General features: G+C 35.4%; 1 protein-coding gene across 1 annotated transcript; it reads left to right on the plus strand.

The window, feature by feature from the left end:
* The first annotated feature begins 662 nt into the window (after positions 1 to 662).
* LOC117412231 (cytochrome P450 4B1) lies at positions 663 to 13914 on the plus strand. Its single transcript, XM_034020402.3, has 12 exons — positions 663 to 929; positions 1274 to 1418; positions 3023 to 3067; positions 4085 to 4212; positions 5905 to 6029; positions 6780 to 6934; positions 7115 to 7221; positions 8518 to 8708; positions 9053 to 9186; positions 10268 to 10332; positions 11304 to 11386; positions 13354 to 13914. The coding sequence occupies exons 1-12, from the start codon at positions 702 to 704 to the stop codon at positions 13520 to 13522; spliced, it is 1575 nt and encodes a 524-aa protein (XP_033876293.2). The 5' UTR covers positions 663 to 701; the 3' UTR covers positions 13523 to 13914.
* Positions 13915 to 14118: the final 204 nt, after the last annotated feature.

Genomic DNA, 14118 nt, shown 5'->3' on the forward strand with positions numbered 1-14118 from the left:
CCATTTTACTTTAAACATTACAAATAGCCTGTGTACAAATAATAATAATAAAATTTAAAAAGAAAAAGTTATTTGCACCTGGATGGCTACTGCCAAACTCTGACCATTAATGTTTAGGGGTGTTTTTTCTGCATCTTTAAACAGCTTGTTGAGTAGTAAAAACGCACTGAAGAAAACTGCAGCTACGTTTCAGCATGAATGTGACGTGTGTCTCGTTCACCAAAAGCAGATTTATTGAAAAAGTGTACTAAATTTGAAGCAAAATTGCCTTTGTTGATGATTATATGTGATAAGTGTATTAATTTGATTATAAACAACCAAAAAAAAAAGCCTGCATGTTTTTTGCAAATGAAAACCAAACAAAAATCAGCATACAAAATCCGTGTTATTCCGCAGCAAACAGATTCCTAGGATCCCTGGTAATTATTAAGCACATAAAACACAAAAAGTTACATTGCAAATAGTGGTTGCTATTGTTACAATGGGGAACAACATCAGCGGTGACTGTGATGTCACAATTTACACTCCCGATTGGGCGAGGGGTTGGGCGAGTTTTCGGGAAGAAGTGGGCGGGTTTTGGGCGGGTTTTCGGGAAGAAGTGGGCGGGTTTTGGGCGGGTTTTGGGCGGGTTTTCGGGAAGACGTGAGAGGGTTTTTGTAAAAATAGGTGGTAACCGTGAGTACAGTATTGTGCTGCAACCAATGTCGCAAGTAATACCAGCAGTAGTAATGGACACAATCGAAGCACTAAGAAATATGGTGTCCTTTCCTTTCGATGTATATCGCGTGTATCATTTAATTGCTGTATTCTGTCTGGTAACCTTGGTGCTGAAAATAACAAAGCTGTTTATTCGTAGAAAACAATCGATCAAAGTATTGGAGGCTTTTCCTGGACCGCCACCACACTGGCTTTATGGGCATGTGCATGAGGTACAGTACTAACATGTTATATTGTGAACGGGCTGCATATATATATATATTCAGGAGCTCTAAATTTGTTTAGAACAGTGCGATTCGGGTAGTAATTCTGTCTTTGGATTTTAATGAATGCAAGACACATTAAATACAAAAAAAGTAATTCAACACATGTATACACGACCACAATATGACATGTACAGACCTTTATACAAAGCTACAGAATACGATATAAATCAGACTTCATCAAAACTACGGATTAATCGGTCGTTAGTACACTTATAAGCAGTTGCATACTCATTTATGTTTTGGTGTTTAATATTGTACATACCTACCTCCTTCTTCCCCAACCTGTGAAGTTTCATCAAGATGGGACAGATTTAGACAAGGTCGTCAACTGGGCGAAACAGTATCCCTACTGTCTCCCAATGTGGTTTGGGCCTTTTGTGTCATTCCTGAACATCAATCATCCAGATTATGTTAAAACTATCCTTGCAACAACGGGTATGTGACTCTGCCTTATTGTATTTACAAACATTTTCTTAAAGTGTCATTTAAATTAAACTGCAGATGTTTTAGAAATGTTTTGTTTACCCGGTTTTGATTGTATAGGTTTGTTTATTATATATATATATATATATATATATATATATATATATATATATATATATATATATATATATTGGGGATCAATCAAGATGTTGAATACATTTAAGGAATTGTCTTGCTGCAAATCTCCAACACTTACAGTGTGGATACAAAACATTTTATCTGGTGTGTAATATACTGTAATAACATTTTACACCGTAGATATTATATCAGAAGCAATGAAAAATCATTTTATTTACTACAAATATATTATAAATCTGGGGATAACAGACCAAGAAAAAACTCATTATTCAAAGAGAATTTTGTTAAAAATATTACCAGTTGTTTTTTTTTGCTATTGAAATTTGTTTGATTGATTTGCTTAATTTTATTTAATCTTTACTACTAAAACAGAAATCTTTCTGTACGTGGGGTTATTTTTAGCTTCAGTTAGGAGGTCTGCATGATATATTATTGTAACATTCATGTGTAATGCATGTAAAATATTTTGAAGATGCATTGCTTCTTGAGCTATTGGAACAGGGTTAAGCTTTCTTTGCACTTTATTTTGTATTTATAATGATTTAAGATGCATAATTTTCTTCTTGCACTTGGATTATTTGATCCTGATATTTTTTAAAGCACATGTGAATGTGTGTAAGGAAATTGCATTTTAATTGATTAATTAGTCCAATTGTTTGTAGCTGAATACTTTATAAAGCTTCATTAATAAGAACGAGGAGAGAGCTTTTGAGAAACTGCTACTTTGTGTGTGAAGTGTATGAACTGTAGTGTATACTGCCGGTGGTGTGTATCCACATATGGTAATTGTAGCTCACCTGTTGCCGCTGCTACTACTACATTCTTAGCACGGCACTGGCTCTATCTGTAGTGAGAGGGGTAGGTGAGATCTAGAATGGCTCCTATGTGATTATTTAGCCTGTAAAATGAAAATGAAATGAGCTCTGATTTATCTTGATTTGAATATATTTCATTGACCGAGTCCTCAACCATGTCACCGAATTCATCAAATTAACTAACTCTGGATTGTCTTATTCTGCTTCGGTGCCCTTCAGTGCTTTATAACCTGCGATGCTGACTTGTGAACGACGGTGTCTAATTTGTGTAGCTGATGTTAACTAATAGGCCTCTGTTTTTACGAAGCCCTGGAAGAAAAATGATCAATTTGATATATTCTATTTTTGTAAATGCAAAAAACACATTTTATTATATAAATAAAATCATTGAACTCCATCTTTGCTTGCTCTCTGCTTTTCTTGTGGTTCATGCATTGGTCTTTCCCAATAAAATAACCTTTGCTGTTAAACTAGGGGACAATTGGGAAACATTGAATTTGCGTTGCTCATTTTTTATAGAGCTGACATAGTCGGATTACTGCATGGCACAGTGGTGGCTTAGCCTGAGCGTAGTTGACCCGCTGTAACCCCTACACTAGTTTGGCTTCATTATCCCACCCCTGTTACACTATTAACTTATTTTTTTTGTATTCCTGTTTACAGAACCAAAAGATGATATTACGTATAAATTCCTTATTCCTTGGATCGGTATGTACTGTTCTTTTGTCTACCCCAAAACACAGTACGGCACTTCATTACTGAAGAACATTGCCTTTGTTTGCTCTCCTCCGCAAGATCCTGACAATGCCATAGGGAAATGGGATAGGTCTAGCTTGGTATAGTTCCAACAGCTGTATAGTTCAAAACAAAGAGTGAACAAGTGAATAACACTGCTTTGGTTTATCAAATTTATCAAATAGCTATTTACTTATATTAAAATTATATATATATAGTGACAGATTGCCTTCTGGTCAGAGGTTTTCCCTTCTTCAAACAAACACTTGACAACCAGGATGCGAGGAAACGCCTTAGCGTGTGTTTATTATTTACAATAATAAAAATAAGATAAACAAACAAAACCGATCTCGGGTCCTAGCTAAATAGAAGTTGTCTCTCGCTAATAATGACGCAGGCTAGGCCTGTTACCTCATCTTCAAAACAAATTCACAATCCAAGCCATAGTCCAAATACCTTTTCCAATAGTTCATTGTCCAGTTTCACTCCTCTCCCTCTCCCTCTCCCTCTCCCTCTCCCTAAACACAACTTCTACCATCACCCTCTCTGACCCCCCCCCCCCCCTTCCCCTTCCCCTTCCCCTTCCCCTTCCCCTTCCCCCCCCCCCCCATTCCTCAGTAGATTTATGACCTAGGGTATTAATCTGTACCCTGTAGTACTCTGTCTCTTGGGAATGTAAGAAATACATCAGTTACAAATACCACAAGTAACAAATGTGGTACTTCATACTTCCACTACGGCAGAGTGTTGCAGGGTGACAGGTAGATAGGTAGATGACCAGCTGTATAGATAAGCAAAGGAGGGGCTTTTAAAAAAGTCACCCTGTGATGGACTGAAAAAGAAAACACTATACAAAATGATTCTGAACATATTAGTTAAGATATCTGTGATATTCCAGACTAAAGTTGCTCTTAAGAGATGTATTTTTTTAAATTTATGAAGCATACAATATACTCCACATTTCACCAACATGTTTACATATGTCAACAGGAAACGGATTGCTGGTGGCAGATGGTCAGAAATGGTTTCGGCATAGGAGACTTTTGACGCCCGGATTCCATTATGATGTTTTAAAACCATATGTGAAACTGGTAGCAGATTCTTCAAACGTTATGTTGGTATGAACTATTTTATATTGCTTCTTAAAACATAAAACAAAGATATCCTTTATATCAGAACATCAGTGGAGGAGGAAGAGAAAGATTGGCCCCGGTGCAACACTTATTGTGGGCCCCCCTTCCGCCCAAACGTTAATGAATGTAACACTTGTTTATAAGCAAATGCAGCATGTATGCAAAAAATGACTACATATAGTAAGCATGTATACAAAAAATATGACTACATATGACTACAGCGAAAACTACACTATTTTTAATCACTAAAAAGCTAAAAAGTTTAATCAGTTCCTCTGATTGGAGAATTAAATACAGAAATACACAGAAATTGGTCATTTTCTCACATAGAAAACAGGTTTCCCCTCAGAAATACAGGCCTGTTCATTTGCGTGAGTGTGTTTTGTGACTCAGCAGCACCCGTTAACAGCTTCTGCCAAAATAATCAGCTGAATCGTGCACACATAATATAACTGCAAAAGACCATGCTGAACAGAACCTCAAAACCCTCAATGAAGACAGTAGGAAACATGCAATATTATGCATACATCTAATGCTGTCCACCTACTAGTATTAAAAAAGTATGGAACAAATATTCAAATAATCAAACAAATAATTCTTGAAATGTATTTGGTGTCATAAAAAAGCTGTCATGCAAAGGAAACCATGCATGCATGACATCTGAAATGAATAACATTCTACTGTGCAGAGGGATGATTCTCTGCTTTCTTTTACAGGTCATTTTATAGTGTACTGGGTTATTTTACTGTAGGTATGAATTACACTTTTTTGTCCAGATAATTTGAATATTCGTTAAATTATGAAAGAGTGTTCAAACATAAAACCCATTTTGTCCCAGTACTTTTAAGTAAAATTTTGGGATTAAATCAAAACTAGCATGTGGCAATGTGCCCCGCCCCTGTGTGCATATTATGTGTTGTATGTTGCGTGCATGTGTTAATGTTGGTGTATAGTTATTGGTACACGGGATATAAACGGGTCTGTGTTTCACGTGTATTTAAAAGTGTAGATTTGTATTTAGGCACGAGGAGGGCACAAATCACTTCACGTGCTTGTTAAATGTAATATGTGAGCACGGGGTTGCACAGAATTAATTCACGTGCTGGGATTCAAGTGAATAATTAATTAGTAATTGAATCCCAGCACAACAGTATATATAGATGCACATTTCTTTCAGTCGGGGTTTTGGGTGTTCGGTGAGTGGAGAACGGGAGAGAGAGAAGGAGAAAAGTAAATATAAGTAAATAATAAGTGTTTTCACTCACCGTGTTTGTTCGTCTGTCTGTTTAAGTGTTTAGTACGTTTTGTTTGTCTATTTATTTTGGCGCAAACCTTGTTTCAAACCTTTTATTTTCTGTGCTGTTTATTAAATGCTGAGCGAAAGCATTCGCTCAGCTCCACCAAACCACAAGTCTCTGTCTGTTTATTTCCTGCTTCTGGTCTGACGCCACCCACTCCGGCCGTCTTTGTGACATAGCACCAGAAGTAAAACACATAGCATAGTTGTAATTCTTTCTTTCACTGACTTTACTGTAAACATGCAAGCCTTAATTTCTTCAAACTTTGCATTGTATCCATGTTACTGTATCCATGTATCACAGGGCCACTGAATTGTATAATGTGTTTTTTATATTATTTGCTGAGGTTATGTGTTACAAGCATTTTCCTATTAAACAGGATAAATGGGAAAAACTTGCTGGGAAGGAGGAGTCTATGGAAGTTTACCAGCACGTTAGCCTGATGACCCTTGATAGTATAATGAAGTGTGCTTTCAGTTACCATAGCAACTGCCAGACTGAGAGGTCAGTATATTTATATGTCAATATTTGGCACATCAAAATGTATGAGGATTCTTCCTAGTGAATACAGTCAAGGACTTTGTAGCATTGTCAAAATTTGGAACAATAAAGTAATTGCAGAGGCAAGAAAGATAGATTGTGTGTATTATTTTGTATTTTTAAGAGACTGCCTTTCCTAATCATACATTTCTATTAAAACACAACTGTGTGTTAAATGAACCACTAAAGCAACCCTATGATAGTAAGTATGGTGGACTGTGCATTTCTTGTCTCAAGTATAGGAGCTCTGCTGGTTCTTGGTCAGTCTCACTAGAAATACACATTAGAGAGTTGGCATTCCTTTCTGTTTCAGATTTTTTCCTCCACCCTTTAGCACCACTAGACACATTAGCAATTGATATTTTGCAGAATCTGGGCTGCATACAATGTGTATACAAAAAGCTATCAATATCACAGACTATACCAGTCCAGCAGAATATGCTATATAAGGAGGGGCTTGGATAACAGGGTTCTGTTGTATGAATTTTAGCATGCTTGTTATACACAGTATAAAGGTGTTTCTGTGTTTTTCAGTTAATATTTACAGAAAATAGGATGGTTAGAAAGAAAAAAGATAGAACAGCTACATTTAACAGTTGCAATTAACCATTTTGTGTCTGGCATTATTAATATTGTCATGTCAACATGTCATTAGTGATAAGCAGGGATTCATATAAAAACAATATCAGTGTCTTTTTGTGTTCTTTTTTTCAGTGGTACAAATTCTTACATCAACGCTGTGTATGAACTTTGCCATCTCACAAATACCAGGTTTAGGTATTTTCCTTATCACATTGACATTATTTTCCATCTTAGCCCACATGGTTATAGATTTCGGAAAGCCTGCAAGCTAGCACATGGTCACACAGGTAAAATATTTTATTAAAAAAAAAAAAAAAAATTCTGGTATGCTATTTACTCATAAAAGGCTGCATGGATTAAATTGTTCATAATAATAATAATAATAATAATACATAGTTTGTTTCTGCCACAATACTGTGGAAGAAGGTTTCTTTAAAGAAAGTTTTATAATTATTCCCTTATGACAGAACAAGTGATAAAACAAAGAAAAGAAACTCTACAGGATGGAAATGAACTTTTGAAAATTCAGAAGAAGAGGTATTTAGACTTCTTGGATATCCTGCTGTGTGCAAGGGTACGTTACCACAGTACTATCTTGATTTTATATCTTGTCTCTTCCTTGCAAACAGTTCAAAACATTTGTTTCACCTTTAATTTCTACAGTTAGTGGACAACCAAAATGGTGAAAATATTCCTGATTGGTCCATTTAAACACATTGCACTTATAGTAGTTGTCTATAAGTGGAGAGTGCTTATGCCAGGCATGTTGGTGCATGTGGTTGCTGATGCATTTGACATCCCAGCTCATTCCACATTTGCTCAGTTAGACTGTGTGGGCCACGGCAGGTGTTTAGGAACAGTCAATAGGTCATATGCAAACACATTTTGTCCATCAAAGTAAAAGGCAATTAAGCACCTGCCCATTGACTCTACCATTCAAAGGAGTAACTGGTCCCAGACAAAAGACAAGACAAGACAAGTACATTATTAAGCAGCCTGGGTGGTTGGCCCAAAACAATCAATGCAGATGGCTTTCTCCACACTTGTATTTTTTCCATCCATTGTGTCTAAACTTTCTTCTGACAACATGTTTTTCCTGTTCTCCATAGTTCATTGACAGGGCTCTTTGAGCTATTGTAGACAAACTGCCATTTTGCAGATTATAAGTGGTTACCTAATAGGTATACAGCTATGGATATTCACCCTGTGTGACTCTGTTCATTACTTTCAGTGGCAGAATTGTCTTTGTAATGCGCAGTGACAACACCTCAAATTACTGAAAATGTTGTTTCCCCCTGTCAGTGAGGAGCTGATTCTGACCATGCATACAGACCATTCAGCAATTGTATTCTGTGGAAGTATGCCACTCTTTGAAGACATGGGACACAGTGTTCCTTTGTGTCCTACTTGCAGTAACAGTCATTAATGCACCATTCAGAGAGAACTGACAGTCATTACCCTTTACATAGCAAATATTGCAAGGGAAAAGGCTACTGCTCTGAATGAAATCAAATATATGTAATGGCATTACACCAGCAAGATAATTACATGATTGTTAATGACATGAAAGGTGGTGTAAGAATACCTGACACCATGGCCTGCAAACAGATTTCATTACCATTGTGTAGTACCTGAAGTTTTAAAATTAAATACATGTTTTACATCAAAGCGGCACCCTTGAGACCCAGGTACAAGTGGAAGTGTGCAACAGTTCAGTTGTATCAAATCATTTTGTGAGCTAGAACGACTTTAAAAAAGAGTTGGAAATAAAAAATAAATAAAAAATATACCCCCCTCACGTTACACCCTGCACAGTTTCAGCACACACTTTCACAATAAGCAATGAAGACAAACCTGTTTTCAATTGTAGGATGAACATGACAAAGGACTTTCTGATGAAGACATTCGGGCCGAGGTAGACACATTCATGTTTGAGGGGCATGATACTACTGCAAGTGGTATTTCCTGGATATTGTACAACCTGGCTGCCAATCCAGAACACCAGCAGAAATGTAGGGATGAAGTACAGGCCATGCTAGTGGGAAAGGACACCATGGACTGGTAAAATCATAATGCTTTCACCTTCGCTTCTAGTAGAATTTTGCCTAAATGTGGCCTGTTGTCAGAAATATGCAGAGCATATATACGTGTTACACAGCATTATACATACAATTTACATTGAGAGCTCTGGCCAATCTCACAATGTTTTCAAAACCGGAGTGCATACAGATGCTCCAATCAGATCAATGTAATAGTTTAATCGACCCCATTTTCATTTCCTTTTAGTTTGACATCCATAACTTCAAAAAGAATAGTTTAGAACTGATGAACAGACTGTTACACTGTGCTATTTGTATTTCATGTCTTAAGTTTAGAGAATAACTGGTCATTAATTCCGATTTCAGGGAAGATCTCAGTAAAATACCTTACACTACAATGTGCATAAAGGAGTCACTTCGTCTCAACCCCCCAGTACCTGGAATAGCTCGGAAACTGACTAAACCAATGACATTCTGTGATGGGAGAATGCTGCCTGAAGGTGTGTTTTTTTTTATCATTGCAGGTTACAGAACTGCATCATATTAACACACATTTCTACTTATTTTCTTTTCAAGTGAAAAAATTGTAGTTCTTTTAAAGCAAGACAACTTTATTAGTGATTACTGAACTGAGATACTGCCCTGTGCTTGCAAATTCAGTAGCAATTGACACAGGGACCTAATGTGGTGGCAGAGCCCCACCAAAATAGCTGACTAGTGTCTGTATCCATAAGCTGCCAATCTCCAGAAATGCAATGGTACAAAAAGGGAAGAATCAGACAGGTTTTACCTAAGACATATTGCTCCTCAATGAAGTGATAGATATGAAGGTCATGTCTTACTGATTACAAAATATTCCTATAGTCTTCAGCTATTCCAAAAATATTTTATATATGGTTATAGAATAGCTAATACAAATCTAATTAATCATGGGTGTAATTCGTAATTGTAATTCGCCATGGATAAGGGTGTCTGCTAAGAAATTAATAATAATAATAATAATAATAATAATAATAATAATAATAATGAACCTGTGTAAATTGTATCCCTCACTCTTCTGTCATGTTAGAGTTGCACTTTACACTTGCTGTACTTTGTGTACCAATGCTCTTGAACTTCAGCACAGTAAAGTTTTTTATGTTACCTATTATTTGAACAGTCTTGCTGCTATTGCAGTTCAAAACATAGCATTCCCAGTGAGTAAACACAACAGAAACATTCAAGAAAGTATACCTGTCTCAGTCACCTGAACAACATGTCATGGGCTTTGGGTTTGTTAGAAGTGTTATTTTCAGTATGACTAAAGAAAGTCTTGATTTATTTGGATTTTAGGGCTGTGTTACTGATAGATGTACTGTACAGCGCTGGCATGATGTTGCTCTCTCTTGGGTTATATCCGCTCTTGCTGTGGCTGTAGAAGATAGTGTAAAGTGCTGCCACAAAACAAGCAATGGGGAATGCAGTGATGCAATAAAAAACAGGAGGTGTTGTTAATGCCCTTATGTGCCTGTCCAATGGTTTTGTGAACAGCTATATTGCTGTGTGTTTAAGGCCTCCGTTCATTAAATATTATTGTTACAGGCTTTCTGGTCGGAATCAGCATTTACTGTATCCACAGATGTCCAAGTATTTGGGAAAATCCAGAGGTATGCTTTAAAATGGTACAAATGTAATATTTATGTACTAGCCTATATATATATATATATATATATATATATATATATATATATATATATATATATGGTAACACTTTATTTTAAGCACTACACATTAGGCATTTATTATGTACTTATGTTTGACTAATTAGCACATAATACATCATATATAGCCTCCTAATAAGGGGCTATTAGGTACTTATGCTTATTCTATATATTATATACTAACAGGTTACTATTAACAGTCTTCACTTCAGTATAAGGCATGCAAATCCTTTATTAATGTCCAGTAACCTGTTAGTAAGGCATGTTTGAGAATAAGCGTAAGTACCTAACAATCCCTTATTAGGAGGCTATATATGATGTATTATGTGCTAATTAGTCACAAATAAGTACACAATAAATGCCTAATATGTAGTACTTAAAATAAAGTGTTATCATATATTTTTATCTCTGCTGGAGATATTGTGACGGTATTCTCATTATGTTTTTATGGCTCACCTTAGTATACAATTATCTAAAACAACCATCTATTTTTACCTAGAAACATAGGTAACATTTTTTTTTACCACAAGATTCGATTGAACATCAGAAGTATATGTGTATAGGTTATGGTGGTCTAGTTTTCTATGACACTAATAGCCCCGATTTATGTAAAACTGTGGCAAAGGATGTTACTAACTTTCTTGTTTTTTAAACGTATAATTAACATTATCTTTTAGGAAATGAAACCTGCTCTACCTAAAACGTTCCCATAACATAGTAAAGTGTAATGAAAAAATTATAAAATCATGGTAAAGCATAGCACAGAGAGGCATGGTAAAGCATTTTTAAAAACAAATGGTAAACTTTGGTAAAATCATGGACAAACTGCAACACTACTGGGTACATTTACTGTGGTCAGTTTGATAAGGGTATAGCTGTCACTCCTTTGTTTTTGTTTTTTTCACTTTTTGTTTTAGGTTTTCGACCCATTGAGGTTTTCAGCTGAGAACTCAGCCAAAAGACACCCACATGCTTTTATACCCTTCTCTGCTGGCCCAAGGTTGGTGCAAATCAGTAACCTTACCTCTTCATAGCATCTAAAATAGAAGAACTCATCCACTTATTGTTATGCTAAATATCTTTTTGTTCTGTGCTTCTTTTTGTAACCAGGATACCACATAGGGTGTCATTTAAACCTTTATTTAATTTGAAGCTGGCACAAGAAATGAAGGACCAGTGATACTCTTGCTACATTAAACAATTCAAATTAGAAAAAGTCTGCACTCCCAACTATTACACAGGAGCTGGTTTGTAAAAAGTAACACAGCCTTGAAAACAGCTTCAAAGTGCAAACCCTGTACGTCATTGTATTTATTAAAACACTGAAAACATCAATGTTTAGATGCTGCTAGAGCACATTCATCATGATGAGGATTTAACCACTCAAATATGCGTTGAAGTAATGTGACACATGGCTTGGCACTGAGTCCTTGTTATATAGTCATTCAGCTCACAGAGGAATTGAATTGATGTCACAAGCAATGACCTTGAGCTTTGTAATGTAAGCCCATTCTGGTATTGTATCACACCCATCTGATTATAACCTTGCAGTGTCATTTTTTATTGCTAACAATGTCTCGTCCTTGATACCATGATAATTTCAGTTTTGCATTGATGTACATTATTAACTTATGCTAAGTTGTACTCCAAAACATATCATGATAGAAGAATACTTCTAAGAAATGCAGGTAAGGCACAGTGAGTTAATGCTTTTGCCCAGGGTGGATAATTCCAGTGCTGGTAAGTATATTCCCTGCAGGTTTAATATAATTAATCATCCCTGTGATTGGGTTGTATAAATGTGCAGATCCACCACTGCCACGACTAGAACTGCTAATATCTCATAAACCATTTGAGCTTGCATCTATATATTTTTAGGTTATGGAAACTCCTCGGCTTTCACTTTGACCTCATTGCTTTAATGATACAAACCACATGTTTTCAGACAGCTTGTCTTTCAGTGTGTTTACAGCTGGTGCACGGATGAGTCTCTCAATAAAGTAATACAGTTCTATACAAATTATACAGATTTTTAAAAAATTGTTTTACATATTTAAAATCCATTGAATCGAATGTTCCCACAGATTATGCCCCTGTTAAAAACTCACATGTCTAATTACTGCTACTTAAGGGCATGGATTGAGGTTTCGTTTTGAACATGGTTGGAACAAAGACCTGGACTGGAAGAGACAACTTTCCCTGCCATAGTTTGAATTAGTGAAATCAATTTACTGCTCTCAACTTATCCTTTAGTAGACAGTAGTCAACCTCACAACAATAACTTCAAAACAGAAACAGCATAAGATTCAGACAGGGAAATCAGAGGAAACTGCTTATAATTGAGTCTTTGCTCTATGGGCAGACAAATAGAGAGGATTTTTTATAGCTACAGTTCAATGAACCATCCCTACAAAATGTGGAAACATATTATCCACACTCCATGTGACTCATGTGACATTCCTTGGCTAGCTGACTGGAAAAGTAAGAGTACTTTGCATTCTAATGTGTTATTTAAAGGTAGATAAAGAGTAAGAATCTATATCTTTACTACTAAGTGCAACATACAGTTTCAAGCTGTAGCTTTGCCTGCTTTAAAAAATAAATAAACATAAAATATATATTTTTAAATATATGTTTTATTGGACCAGGCTTCGTGATACTCAAGTATATACAACAAGAACAATATTAGATCTGTTTGTTTAAGGGGTAGTGCCCAAGAAAATGAAGGCATTTAGGTTATAAGAAGCTTAGCCGTCTCCAATGTTAATTGAGTAGCCTGCATTTATTTATTCCTGAAAATCAGGTTTAATGTTTGCTTCAGATAATGCAAATACAATTCTTCTTTCATCTAAAAACATGTTTAATCTTATTCAAATATCGGTAATGTTTCATTTGAAAACATTTTTTATTGCCATTTCCTTTGCCTCCAAGTTGCTTTTTAAAATCCATGACCATATTTTTGAATAGGAACTGCATTGGACAAACCTTTGCCATGAATGAAATGAAAGTGGCAGTCGCAATGATACTGAATCGATTTGAAATGGCTGTAGACCCGTCCAGAATACCAAAGAAGATCCCTAAACTGGTCCTCAGGTCACTGAATGGAATACATCTTAAGATAAAAAAGATTGAATAAAGATTCAAGAGTTGGTTGCAAGATTGTAATATAGAACTGCTGTATCTTTAAGAGATTAAAACATCTAATTAAACATGTAATTTTCATTTCCAAGAAGTTTCAGTTACTCATTTATGATGACAATTTAAAATATTATAATTATATACTAGATTTTCAAAGTATGATATCTTTATGTTCTTGTATGGAATTTTGTGAAAATCAGACTTACTATGTCAAATAGATGTTTTTTGGGGTTTTTTTTTCTATCATGAATTAAACCATGCAAGTATACCATAAGTATTTTCTTAATTATGTAATCACAGAATCTGTGCCAAATTGATTTTTTTGTGTAAAGCATAGAAGTGCAATGTGTAAAATAAAATATGACTTGTCTTTTTGGGCGCTTTCCAGTATCGGTCTGCATTTTCGTTATTTACTGTATTATTTAGCAACACTAAATCATTAACTGTATTCAAAAATAAAAATAAATCAACCAAGTTTTTCATTTTAAAACAAAAAAATTGAAATGCTACTGAATTATTTTAGATGTTTTGATGTCTACCTTCCCTTTATAGCAAAGAAATGTTACACTGTAAGAATATATATATATATATATA

Source organism: Acipenser ruthenus, chromosome 10 (genome assembly GCF_902713425.1).
Source record: "Acipenser ruthenus chromosome 10, fAciRut3.2 maternal haplotype, whole genome shotgun sequence".
Classification (NCBI taxonomy): Eukaryota; Metazoa; Chordata; class Actinopteri; order Acipenseriformes; family Acipenseridae; genus Acipenser; species Acipenser ruthenus.

Coding starts and splice junctions, on each gene's coding strand:
- LOC117412231 (XM_034020402.3), top strand. CDS start 702: ATGTCGCAAGTAATACCAGCAGTAGTAATGGACACAATCGAAGCACTA. Junction 3,068..4,084: donor ATTCCTTATTCCTTGGATCG/GTATGTACTGTT, acceptor ATATGTCAACAG/GAAACGGATTGCTGGTGGCA. Junction 4,213..5,904: donor ATTCTTCAAACGTTATGTTG/GTATGAACTATT, acceptor CCTATTAAACAG/GATAAATGGGAAAAACTTGC.